The sequence below is a fragment of the Anarrhichthys ocellatus genome, unplaced genomic scaffold (assembly GCF_004355925.1).
Source record: "Anarrhichthys ocellatus isolate YVR2014 unplaced genomic scaffold, GSC_Weel_1.0 scaffold24, whole genome shotgun sequence".
Taxonomy (NCBI): Eukaryota; Metazoa; Chordata; class Actinopteri; order Perciformes; family Anarhichadidae; genus Anarrhichthys; species Anarrhichthys ocellatus.
The window spans coordinates 1,691,430-1,704,468 of record NW_022280054.1 but is presented as its reverse complement, the minus strand read 5'-3'; the positions used below and the strand labels follow the sequence as shown (position 1 = coordinate 1,704,468).

Below are 13,039 nucleotides of genomic sequence, written 5' to 3'. Positions count from 1 at the left end.
GTTAGTATGTAAACAAAGCATTTTATGTGCGCAGACTCTTCTTAGTTCCGACCGTGTGACGTGTGAGGCTACACTTCACACACACACACACACACACACACACACACACACACACACACACACACACACACACACACACACACACACACACACACACACACACAGCATGCTGACAAGAGGAAGGAGAGGCAGATATGAAAAAGCGGGGGGAGGGGGGAAATAGCAGGAGAAAAAACTGCAGTGAATTGAGAGAGGTGACGATAAGACGGGGAGAAACAGAAATATGGGTTAGGAAGAAGATGAAAGAAATCAAATCTGACAAGTGAAGGTACTCGTGGAGACAGAAGGAGCAGGATGACTGGATCGGGAGAAAGCAGCAGAAAAACAAGGGCACAGGAGGAAACAAGGGGATTAGGCTAAATACTAAAGGAGTGAGTGAGGGTAAGAGGTGTATGCACACAAGTGTGTGTGTGTGTGTGTGTGTGTATATATTAACGCATATTCAACCAGTTTTTTCTCCTTCATCCAGAACTAAGTACCGCTGAGTCTGCTCCAGTTAGCACCTGAACAGGGGGAGGTGAAATCTAACGTGATGCCTTGTTATCTGGCGCTTCGCCCCTATACTGCTACACAGAGGAAGGCGGTGGATGTTTTGTAAGGCCGCCACAGTAATCCACAAATACAGAGTCTGTAATCAGGACACAGATCACAGCGGAATGCAGTGGCACGTCAGTAAGCAGGCAGCAAAGGTTTCGGCAAACGCGCATGCAACTCACTTCATGGAAGGTAATGAAAAGACAACTTAAGCAACTGTGAATCATTAAAAACTTCAGTATTCTTAGACCCGGTAATTTAAGGTAAAATAGACGGATTCAGAGACGGTTCCTGAGGCTAGATGTTAAGCTGTGTTGTGTTTATTAGCTCTTGTGGATTTTTCGAACACGTACAGATGCTCAGTTTAAATAAAACTTGTAGAAAACACAATAAAACAGCCAACTAATCAATAAAAAGATGTTTGGCAGTAGAGGGGTGAAAAACCGACTCATGACTTCAGTATCTAAAAATCCTACAGCCCAGCGAAGAATAAAGTAAGACTAAGTCGCCCCTGGCTTAGTTTAACAGCTGGTGGCAGACTGAGAGACAAGCTGGCAGTCCTGGGGCAGTGGGACACCAGCACAGCCTGGCAGGGGGTGGCAAGGTTAGGAGAAGCTATCCAATCACATCCGTGCTCTCAGTACTCTCAGGGAGGAGAGGAAAGGAGGTACGGGGGGGGGGGGGGGGGGTGTGGATGACTGGTGGCAACAGCCTGAAAACCTGTTAAACACAATTGAGCACAGACTCTAATCCACACAAAGTTTGAGGTAAATCTAAGAAGATGGGAGCATTTTAGTTCAAATACGTGGAGCCATTTTGAATTCCCCCTTGGTTTTTCTCATCATAACATTGATCTGAATGAGGCTCCGATGACTCATTTTAAAGTTAGCACAAAACCCTGACTGTAACCCACAGAAGCCAGCATGATCGGCTTGATGTTTTTACTTGAACCAGTTTGGGAGTTGCCACACAAATAATACTTGCAAAACTTGTACTATGCAAATACAAATAAGGAACCGGCTTCACCCGTGGATGTTATCACACCTCGCTTTGCTTTACTTTTATGAGACGACTATTTAGGTTATCAAAAAAGTAAAATAGCAACCCCAACCTGGTTCGTGTCCCTGGAGGTGCCCACCTATAAAGTCTACAGCTCAGCAAAGCACTAGCATTGTCGTCAAACCTGAACAAAGAGGAACGGAGATACAAAAGAAAGCACAGACGCATGTGCACATTGACACAAAGGCTGTGATTTAAGGAGGACCACAGTACATAAGAATCCCACCAGGGAGGGATGAGGATTAAGATAAGGAAATGTAGGGTAATGAGGAAAAAAAGAGCTGAAATGAGAGCAGTATAGCATACACAGAGGCAGAATGGATCCTTTGAAATCATTTCAAAACACTTAAATGACTGAAAACAACAGCCTGATTGGACTCCATTAAGCGTCTGTACTCCTTGTTATGTAAAGTGAAACAGATTCTTACCTGTTGTTTCAATGAAACGGATGCACTTCTCAATGAAGACTGGGATCGGCCTCTCAGGAGAGACCACGGTGGCCAGTGGGATACCAAAGTAGTTGCTCTCGATGGGTTTGGAGATGGAATGCCTGGGTTTGGGTCGTGGTTTCTGCAAAGATATGATCGAGAGGAAAGAGAAGATTGGTAGGAGCACTCGGAGACTAAATCTCACATTATTTGAGCTGCTGACATAGGCACACATTTCCAAAACGACACTAAGCCTAGAGGAATTGTTCTTGAAATGAGTCGATATAGATGGAAAGGACCGTATTTAATAACTATTTATGTTAGTATCTGCTTGAGCAAAAAGACGAAGACACATGGACACACACAATCTCACACATTCCTTAGTATCTTAAACTGATAAGTAATCAAACATTCCTGACTTGAACCCTGTTCTGTGCATAAATGAGATACACATCAGTTCCTCCATCACTCTTATCTCTTCATCGTAATCCTCCTTCCTTCAGAGTTCCGTGCTTCTCTTTCTGCATTGCAGCTCTCAGATAATCAAACACTCTTATTCATTGTTTAATTACTTTGTAACTCCTGTTATTCTCCTGTTAAGACTCAGACCGCTAATGCACTCCTGCAACATTCTCTGCCTGCCTCCGTAAGGCTGAGGCATCAGCAGTAATTGTACTGCACTTTAATGGTGTTCAGCGGGAATGTTTTGAAGGCCCCTGAGGCCTGGATCTCTAGTAAGTCTGTCAGCCCCCCCGAGGCTGTGCTCTGGCAGGCAGGGTGGTGAGGCAGGGATGCACGGTTGGCTGGGCACACAGAGAGTGGGAGCAGTGCAGGCCTGACAGACACAGACACAGGAAAGGAGCAGAGGAGTGCTCATTAGAGAGAAGGAGCACGGCGTGCCCTCTGCTCCAGATACTGGCCTCACTGCACTCCAGCAAACATTTTCGATAGCACATATATACACACACTCACTCACAGCGGTATTCAAGGAAACAAACAGGGAAACACTAATTAATACTGAGCAGATTAACAGAGACTCACCTGGACTTTTTATTTTTTTTGTTTTGTTCGAACATTTAGTGAATTTATTCTGTTAGTGTGCGTTACCTTTCAGCTGGCTTTCGCCTAAACGAGCCTGACCAAGCAAATATTATTAGCCGATACATGGTTATTATAGATAAAACATTACCAGTTACTATGTTTGGAGATACATATAAGAGATGGAAGAGTAAATTAAAGCAATACATGTTGTATTGGTGGCATTCCAATGTATGTACATTTTCACAACTTAAAATGTATTATAATTTTATTACATTTATAGTATTATTAATGCGTTATTTTAAGTAAAAATTCTAAATAACTTATATTTTAATTATATATATATATATTTCAGTTATATTTACTGTTTTGGTCAGCTGTCATTGTATTGTACAGTATTGACATCAGTATTGGCCTCAAAGATCCAGTATCATCCATGATTGATGAGTGTTTAATGATGAACTGTAGAAAAAGGGGGCAGAGTCGCTACTTCACCCGTCAACTGGGTGCCAAGTGTCAGGAAAAACAAAATGTCAAATATAACTCGACAACGCCGACTGGCTTAAGAGTCTGCACTTCATTCAGCGAGGCCCCTGAGCTGCTGATGAAGGCTCTGCGCTGAAACACATCTAGGGTAAATAACGGCTGACTTTCCCAGCAAATCAACAAATGTTATCCAGTATATCTTTCTATAAGACCCAACATGAGCAAACTCCTAACTGGAATTCCTTCACTTATCACTCCCGGCTAACTCCCCTTTGGCCCTGCCCGATCCCCTCTTTGACGCTCCCTTTCTCAACGTACAGACATCCCTTATACTTGTGGTTATTAGCTTAACATCTGCGCATACATAAATGTGCAGTGTGTATCCACACGTGCACAAAACACTCACATGAGACTTTAATTGGATTACAGGGGTAGTAATAATAGATGTGACACTACAAGACAACAGCCTCTGTGGTGGTAGAGAGCTGTGCTGTCATGACTCACTGCAAGCTTGGTTTGTAGCTCCATGTAGCAGCTCATAATTTATTTGTGTCCTATCACACTGACTGTGTTGTATATATATGTGCCCTATCTCAGTTTAGCAGACTGTCTCTATACGCCCCCCCCCTTCTCCTCTCTTCCACCCACTTTTCTCTCTCACTGTCTTATCCCCCTGCAGTTCTGCCTTCTGGACACTCCTTTTAGTTGCTGACTGAGACAGGATATGTTGCCAGCGCTGAGACCTCTACCGCGAAACACAAACAAAACACATCCTTAATAATAACATACAGACACCATGGTGAGCGTTTACATACACTGTAGGCTGCTGAAACACAAAGCCGCAATCAAAAAGAAACAGTTCTATCATAACTCTTATTTCTCCCCGGCTCCATTTCATTTTCTTTCCGTCGTCGTGTTTTCTGTTTTTCTTTTGATTGTCTCCCTCCCTCTTATTTTTTTGTTTGAGGACACTAGACTGGAACTAGGTGACTGAGGAATTTAAAGCATTCCTCTTGCTGGCTGAGGAGGTTTGAAAAAAAGCTGCAGGAGAGAGAGAGGGAGGAAATGTTTCCGTCCTCTCGCTGAGGGAGGGCGGGCGGGACAGAGACACAGTTGGTCATTGCCCGAGGTGAAGGGGGTATTAAAACAGACTCTAAATCTACTTTCAATTATTTGTTCCTACCCGTCATGACTCGGGAGTGGTAGACGGGCTCCCTAAGGCTCTGACTAGGAAAGTGTTTACAGTGCATGAACCCAAACCTTCACCCTAAAACCAACTGTCTTGTTTAACCCTTGCAAGCAACTATAACAGGAACGGCTGTTTCTATACCAACCTTGAGTTACTGCTACAACACGTCTCCCCGAGATGACCAAATAACTCAAGAACATGCCAGCTATCCTTAAGGGATTTTAGACTACAGCATATTGAAAATTGACTCTTATCTTTGAGACAGCTGCTTAGAAAATCGGCGATGGAACTTGATACAACCACAATTAAGCCATTATGGCCTTTAACACGGATATCCAGATTCCAGACCTGCTGTAGGGCAAAATTTAGAGGCACTAATTACAAGAAACTGATCTAAATTCAGCTGGCTTCAATTTTCTTGTGGATTTGTTTTGAAACGAGCCTAATAATGTGTCATGTGATACTTTATTGATCCCCTTGCCCCCAGGAGGTCAGAGCACAGGGTCAGGTAAAAGTCAGCGCTAAAGGAGCTTGTTTACCTGCTAACAAGAGGGCTTGAACCGGGCTGTCCAATTCATCGGTAGCCTGTCCTTGCACACTTATTTCAGAAGGACAAATGGCCCAGAGCACACTATATGCCAAGTCAGTTAGTGCATAAAGGAAATAACGTGGTTTCGGCAGTAAGGAGCTATGTGAGAAGACGGCCTTCATGCAGGTACTTGGACATCACAGCTGAGTGTGTGTGATAACATTAATCATCCTGCCTCCTGTTCCACCCAACTGACAGCCATGGTAATTATCACAGACGCACAACATACAAAGCTGTAACTCTTATTCAGCTGACACTTCTGTAACACGCCATGTGTGTGAGTGAACAGCATTCCAGGCTGATAAGCCTAACAGAGTAAGGTCAAAACTATCGTCACACGTGTGGGAGACAAGCATAGAAAGAAACAGAACAGGGGTAGACAGAGACTGACGATAGAGAGATATGAGGACCACATAATGCGGGGGGAGAGACAGAGTAGAAAGTATGAATCAGCAAGAAGAGAAGAAAACAGTGTTAATATGAGAGAATGAAAGGAAGGACGAAAAGAAAGCCAAGCTGACAGGGAAGAATTTTGGCGTCTAAAGAACAAGCTGACCAGCCTTGGCACATACTTCCCTGCAGTACCACAACACTGAACAGTAAACAACACTGCCTTAACCTGACGACACTGATGTCAATCACTAGATCATTAACACCAAACACGCTGCACTGTTGGCAACCGAGTTGTAAACAATGCGTAGTCGTACTACTAGCGAGGCTTGAAGCAAGGTGACTGCACAATTTGGTACTGTAAATTATAATTAAGGAGTGAAGGACTACATGGCTGCGATTCTCACACATTTAGTACTTTTGTTTGCTGAACAGCAGGGGTGTTTACAGCTAATTTGCTGAGGGTATAACATTAGTTTTTATTTCTCTTCATGTATCGCTACAGTAATAATTGTAAGATGGATGTTGATGCTTTCAAAATCTTGCTAAAATAAATATCAAACATCATTAAGTCAGCTCTCGTATAATTGGAAACTTGATGCTAACCAAGCAGACATGCACACAAGCACAAACAGATAAAACCACACAGTGTGCTACTCTGATTCTGTCCCTATTCATTAAGAGTTTCTGCCTTCTAGTATGAAAGTTTAGCGACTGGAGCTTGTCTCTTTTTCCTCTGATTATTTGGCTAGTTTAAAGAGCTCTCACACAGTCGTCAGGGTCAAAAATAGCAGACATGCTTTCAGGCAAACTCCTACGGTATGGCTTGTTTTCACTGATGTAATAACAGAGAGTAGAAAGAGTATACTGAAATCATTCCTCCACTTTAGTAATTAACACAGTTATCCACCAAAGCAAACAGGTGTTGAATCTCAACCAACTAATTGTACTAAGGATTATGGACAATTAATCCATTCTTTCCTTAAACCAATACATGTGTATTTATACACTGCAGACAAATTTGTATTGGCGAGCATCCAACATCCAGTCAGTCATAAGTTACAATTTATGTCTTTGGGAATAGTTAAATCAACCAATTAAAATGAAATGTTGAAAATGAAATTTAAGATTTAACAGTATTTTAGTAACAGATTTGAGACTCAAACATCAATCATATCTCACAGAAACAGATGGATGCACAAACACTAACCTTCGTATTTCTGCGCAGGCTCTTAAGAATATTTCTTCTTTTGGGGTCCTCACTCTCCTCGATGGAGTTGTCTTTTTGGGCTCCTCCTTCATCCTGGTTAACCTTGGGTGGACCCCCCATCTCATCATCACTGCCTATGGAGAAGCTCGTCCTAAAGCTGCTGAACTTGCCAAGCCGTTTGGATCTGTCTCTGTAAAGCATGGGCTTTACCCCAATGGCGGACAACTTTCTCCTTCGCTCCAGCGAACTGCTATCGGCCTCACTGTCTGACCCATTCCCCCCAGCACTCCCGTTGGAGTGACCTTTGTTGGCATTGCGGATAGTGATAATCTTGCCTTGTGTGCTGTCATGCGGAACGGAGTAAATATTCTCCTCTTCTGTGGGTCGAGGTTTGCTCACAGCATCCATGGGCTCTGCGTAATCTGAGGGGTCATAGCCACCATCGCTACCTGGAGCCCAAGTGACAGCTTGGGGCAAAGAGCGGCGGTTGGTGCCACCCTGCTGGTCCATGTAGGGGCCGAGGTTCACCTTACGGACAGGCTTGGGCTTCACTTGTGGAGGAACCTTGTTGTTCAGCTTGCTCTCAAAAGTGCTAAGCTCAGAAATAACAGAGAAGGTGTCACTTGAATCCAGATCTGGCAGCTTGAAGCTTCCCAAGTGGGAACTGAGGCTGCCATCCTCCCTGAGGGTAGGGTAAGGTGGTGATGGATCAATATCGTCCTCTGAGTCCATAAGAATACTAACTGGACTAGGAGAGCCACAGCGAGGGCTGATGCTCTCATTGGTACATGCCTCAGCCACATTATCATACATGTGTGTGGCCTCAACAATAGTGCACTTCTCTACTGCCTCTTTGAGAAAGGATTGGAAAAGGTCTATCTTATGAAGCCCCCCTACTACCCCACCATGTCCACATATCACTGTGTTGAACCTGGCCTCTATTTCATGGGCTAGTTCCTCTCCTTGACTGACCTGCTCCTTAGCTGACTCCGAGTCTGACAGCTCCATCTGGCTCTCCCCAACTGCCAGCAACTGGACTGGGATGATGTCTTGGACCTCACACAGGAAAGCACATAATGTCTCCATAGAGGCCTTGCGGCGAGCAGAGTAAACTGCAATGTAGCCGTGGACCAGCTTGGTCTTGCGGAGCGAGAATGAGGAATGAAAGGAGAGTAGCGACAGCTCAATATTCAGCCTCTGACCTCCTATACTAAGATCCAGCAAAACCGAGGTGCCAGTGCTGAGGTTAGCAGCAGGACGACAATGCTGGGGCAATAGGAAAGGAGCAAGCAGCTGGTCTATGTCGTACGTGTCTCCACACATCAGGCACATGACTATCCTCAGGTCTGCCTCTACCACTGGCTGGGACTGAGAGTCTCTGAAGGCAGAGGATGGAGGGGGTAAGGGAGGGGAGCTGGTCCCTATGCTTCTCCGTGATTCTAAGAGGCCCTTCAGCATCTGGTTGATCTGCCTCTCATTTACATTGCGACCGTAGCCCACGCCTGGAGAGGCGGGGTCTAAGTAGGCACACTGCAGCTTTCCAGCCACCTGCTGCCCTTGTTGGATAAGAGTCTGAGCCGTCTCCCCCCCAATATCTCCAATGGACCCCACTCCCCGCTTGGTGACCAGAAGGAGAGACAGCGGGGGTTGAGCTAAGCTGTTTTCCCTTTCCCTTCTGCTTATAGTTGACTCCCTAATCTTCTCTAAACTCTCGACAACATAAGAGAGGGATTCCTTTGAGTTGTACAAACACAGGCAACCATGAGGTGTAAAGGTTGGTGTGTGGAATGAATTGACTGGCAGACGTACGTTGCCCTCTATGGGACGAAGGGCTAACTCATACATCTTGCCATCTAACACGTACCGGTCGTCACTGGTGCACATGGCCCTTATCTCATTTGCCATCTCTCTGGCTAGCCCATCTTTACCGAGGATGACAAGATTTATCCTTTCAGCCCTCCCCAAATCCAGTCTTGAACTATCTGATGATGGGTAGCGGGTAGGGAATCTGTTGGCCAGTATCTGCTCTATCTTACTGTCCACACAGTGGGGATTGTTGGGACAGGTGTCCTTTGTAGGGTGGTAGACAAAGTGGATATGTTTTAATACCAGAGCATCCCTTTCTGCCTGCAGCTTCTGCAGGGCTTTAAACCTTTGCTCCTCACCCAACACCTCCTGAATGGCTCCCATTTTCTCTTTACTTGGCTTTGCATCCACTTCCAGCTCATAAAAGAGCTCAGAGTATTCAAGAAGTAGTTCCTGAAAGTCCTCTTTGGCTCGGTCAATAATTTCCTTCTGGTGTTTGTTGTAGATATCCAGATATTCAGCCTCATCCAGCCACTGGTAGAAGTCTTCATTCATGATGAAGCTTCGGGCCTCCTCCCAGGGTTTCCCTGGTGTGATGAAAGGAGAGACGCTTAGCTTCTCCTTGAACTCCCATCTCATCTCAGCCCGCTTGCGCTCATTCCTTAGCATCTCCAGGTGGGTCTCATAGATAGCTTCAGCTGCGGGAGTCTCCAGGAGGTCCTGGGGGATTCGATCATCCTCCATTTTATCAATGTGTGTCGTGGTCTCCCAAGGGGTGTCATCTAGGACTATAAACCATTGGATGAAATCTCTCTTTGTCTCCAGGACTTTCTGAACTCCAGACCAGCTGAGGTGGTCTATCACATCCAACTCTGGTAACAGTATAGACAGGGCCTGTGGTAGAGTACTAAGATAGGCCTTCCTACGTTTCTCTATGTGGTCTTGTTTAAGTCTATGCACATGCTGCTGGAAGAGCTTCTTGGCTTTAGCTGTCCCCTCAAGAAAAACGTAGTCCTTGTACTCAGGGGCAGACTGCATGCGACGACTGACTGTGAGCCATGCCTCATTGTGGTTCTTCACGATTCGGTTGACCAGCCACTCATAGCGGTCTTTAGCTGAGGCAATCTGTTGACTCTGCTGTTTCAGTGCCTCAAAGTAGGGAATGATTTTGGGCTTTCCCCTACCCTTGTCTAGTAGCTGAATCAGTGTAAGAAAGGCAAGTTCAACATTGACATTAGATCGTGCTGATGTTTCCACCACCTGTAGGTTCTTCTTGGCTAGGGCAAAGGTATGTGAGTCTTTAATATAGCGCTCAACTCCTTCATCACATTTGGTGAGGACCAGTACAACAGGTTTCTTCGTTTTGGCTAGCTGGTTGTACAGGTTGGTAACAAACTTCATCTGGTCCTCAAAGCTACGGTTCATACCCCTGCTAACATCCACACAGAGTAAGAAGCCATCCACCATAAGCTTGCCTTCGGGCATCTGTTTCTGCTCAAAGTCCTGCTCCAGCCCCAGCTGATCTGTGCAAAAGTACATCAGCTTCTCAGCCGAAGCCAGCTTGGTGGAAGCTGCCCTCTTGATGTAAGGCTGGAGCGCCGTGCTTCGGTGCGGCTGGAACGTCTGATCATCAATGAACTCTGTCTGCTCCACTACATTCATACGGCATTCGGGCCCCTCCTCCAAAATCCGCCCGGCCTCTCCCCAAAACAGGAAGTGGTCATTGTTCACCACACGGCCTCCAAAGTCACTGGTGCTGAGAACAGAGGTGTGGTCTAGGTAGAAGTCATCTGCACTTGGCCGGACAAAGCGGTTACACAGGCAAGACTTGCCCACACCACATTGGCCTTTCTCCTTCTCCGTGCCGGACAGCCCAATCACGACCAGGTTGTAGGTGGGTGTCCGCACATCTTGCTTTTTGGCCATCATCAATGCTGGCACAGGCTCATCCTGCCATGCTGGCCAGTAGCTCTAGGGAGAGGAAAGGACTGCCAGGGAAAAAGGGGTTTCCATGCAAGAGTATCTCACTGGGCTGGTGTCTGGCCCTGCATGATAGATAGAGAGAGAAAAATGGAGAGATATAATTAATCAACAGAAATACAGAAGAAAAACACATTCCAATGACAGGCTTTATTATTAGAGAGCTATTGTGTCACTCATCTAAATTCCTTCTGCGCGCCTATGTCCTGTTAATAATGTTTAATCTGTGATCCTATTTCTCTGCTGAATGTTTCCTGAAAAGATTGAGGTCAGTGGCAAAGCTGCACATTACTTAACCCAGCTGTAGCTCAGTTAAAGGCAATTTTTCATCATTTACCTCATTTCATTTTTATACTGCCAGGACTGCACTGCTAACAATGGTGCCTTCCACATTTCATTCCTATGTTCGTTGAGACTCTGTATGTGTTTTGGCGTATTATCCAACATCTAACACTATGGTTAGTCGTCTCACTGCCAGTAGCGGTAGAATAAAGTTGGGTGGAGTTTTCGATATTTCAGAAACAGACATATTAATAATGTGCACACAAACACATGCACCACCACCACACACTTGTGAAAATCGGCTCACTAAGGTCCCTGCACCCAAAATGAAAGACACACACAAGAAGATGAAAGCAGATAAGTGTTCCAGAGCTAAAGTTACTAATTGGCCAACTAGGGAAAGCCATCTGCATTTTAAAAGGCTGCACTGCCTGTTGGCTGACTCGTCTCCATCAAAAACATGTTTTCCTATGTTTCTCACTATACAGCACTCTGCAAGCCGATCAGACTTGCCTGATGCACCATCACTAATGTCTCAACATATTTACCTACAGTAGATGAAGGAAAATATGGAGCCAAATTCTGGACCGCATCAACAACAGACAATATCCAGAACTGATCTTTCATCACGCACAGCCATAAGAAAGCCTGTTTTAAAAGGTATGCTGATGAACCTCCCTTTTTTTTCTTCTTTTTTTTTTTTTTTTTTAACTGTAGAGCTGCTTGGTATCAATATTGTTTGCATTATTAGTTAGTCATGAAGACATAGGGTGGGGTTCGTGGCTGGGGGAGTGTTAACAATATGAAAATGTCCTAAAAATGTATTGCAATCTTCATGTTTTGAAGATTGCAAAAAAAAGAAAATTAAAAAAAAGAAATGAAAACAATAGCACATAGAAAGATACTTAAGAGGTTTAGTAGACTGGCCAATCACAGTTTAATTTATTCCATCAGTAGAAAAATAACAAGAGAAAGGACGAGGGGTGGGGAATGCTCTTCATGGAATGGCCCTCTTTGACAGCACAATTTGTAAAGGAATACAAATCTTTCAAGACAGCCAGCAAACAGACTTGCAGTACAAGACCACCCCTCCATGTCATAACTGAGGCGTTAATGTAGTAAAACAGACATTAAAACCACTATTAATCATGAATAGCTCTTTTGACAGAGAGCACAAAAGCAGACAAAGCCTTCACTGCTGCTGAATCGAGTTTGTCAGACAACACAGAACTGTGGATGCGCAAAGATGAACTTCAAAGCCCAACGCTGCTACACCAGAGGGCGAGACAATAAAAAGGAAATGGAAGGAGGAGTAAGAAACTCACTAAACTCACTACAGTGGAACACACTGTAGATAAAAAGCAGCCTCACACCTGCGGTGTACTGACTACTCCTGCATATACTGTACATTTTTTGGTTTTACTTGAAAGCTGAGCCACTAATTGAAGTTCAAAGCTGACAGTTATGGCCTTGAAAACCTGAGTTTCACTAAAGCAAATTCTGATCAGACTGTGAATTAACATTAAAGAAGCAAGACATCCCAAGTACCGCACCAGGTGTATAACCAAGTGCCAGCACAAAAAGGAATCAATATCAAAAAGAAAGTCTTGCGTTTTGATATTTGCAGAGGAAAAATGCATGAAAACTGGATCAAGGCCCCCACAGAGGGACTCAGTCTCTGTGTTAATAATAAGGGATGGTGCTGTGTGTTGTGCTTGGCCAGACTTGCTGGTCTGTATTTTAGGTAGGTATATGACCTTGGAATTATGGTTAATTCAAAATCGTGTCTTTCCAGACTCTCTTGTAAGTTAGTAAGTTTACTGCATACATGTGTATTTCCTCATCTATATCTATATATATATATATATATATCTATATCTATATATATATCTATATCTATATATATATCTATATCTATATAGATATATATATCTATATAGATATCTATATATATATATATCTATATATATATCTATATATATATATAT

General features: G+C 44.2%; 1 protein-coding gene across 2 annotated transcripts in view; it reads right to left on the bottom strand.

Annotated features, from left to right (window-relative positions):
• arhgap35a (Rho GTPase activating protein 35a) overlaps positions 1–13,039 on the bottom strand; it is a 73,303-nt gene that overhangs the window by 13,012 nt on the left and 47,252 nt on the right. For both annotated transcript variants that reach the window (XM_031861179.1, XM_031861178.1), the window contains exons 2-3: positions 6,984–10,834; positions 2,082–2,223 (exon numbers count right to left, since the gene is read on the bottom strand). In XM_031861179.1, the coding sequence (XP_031717039.1) occupies positions 2,082–2,223; positions 6,984–10,718 (3,877 nt within the window). In that variant the 5' untranslated portion in view covers positions 10,719–10,834. The remainder of the gene's footprint in view (positions 1–2,081; positions 2,224–6,983; positions 10,835–13,039) is intronic.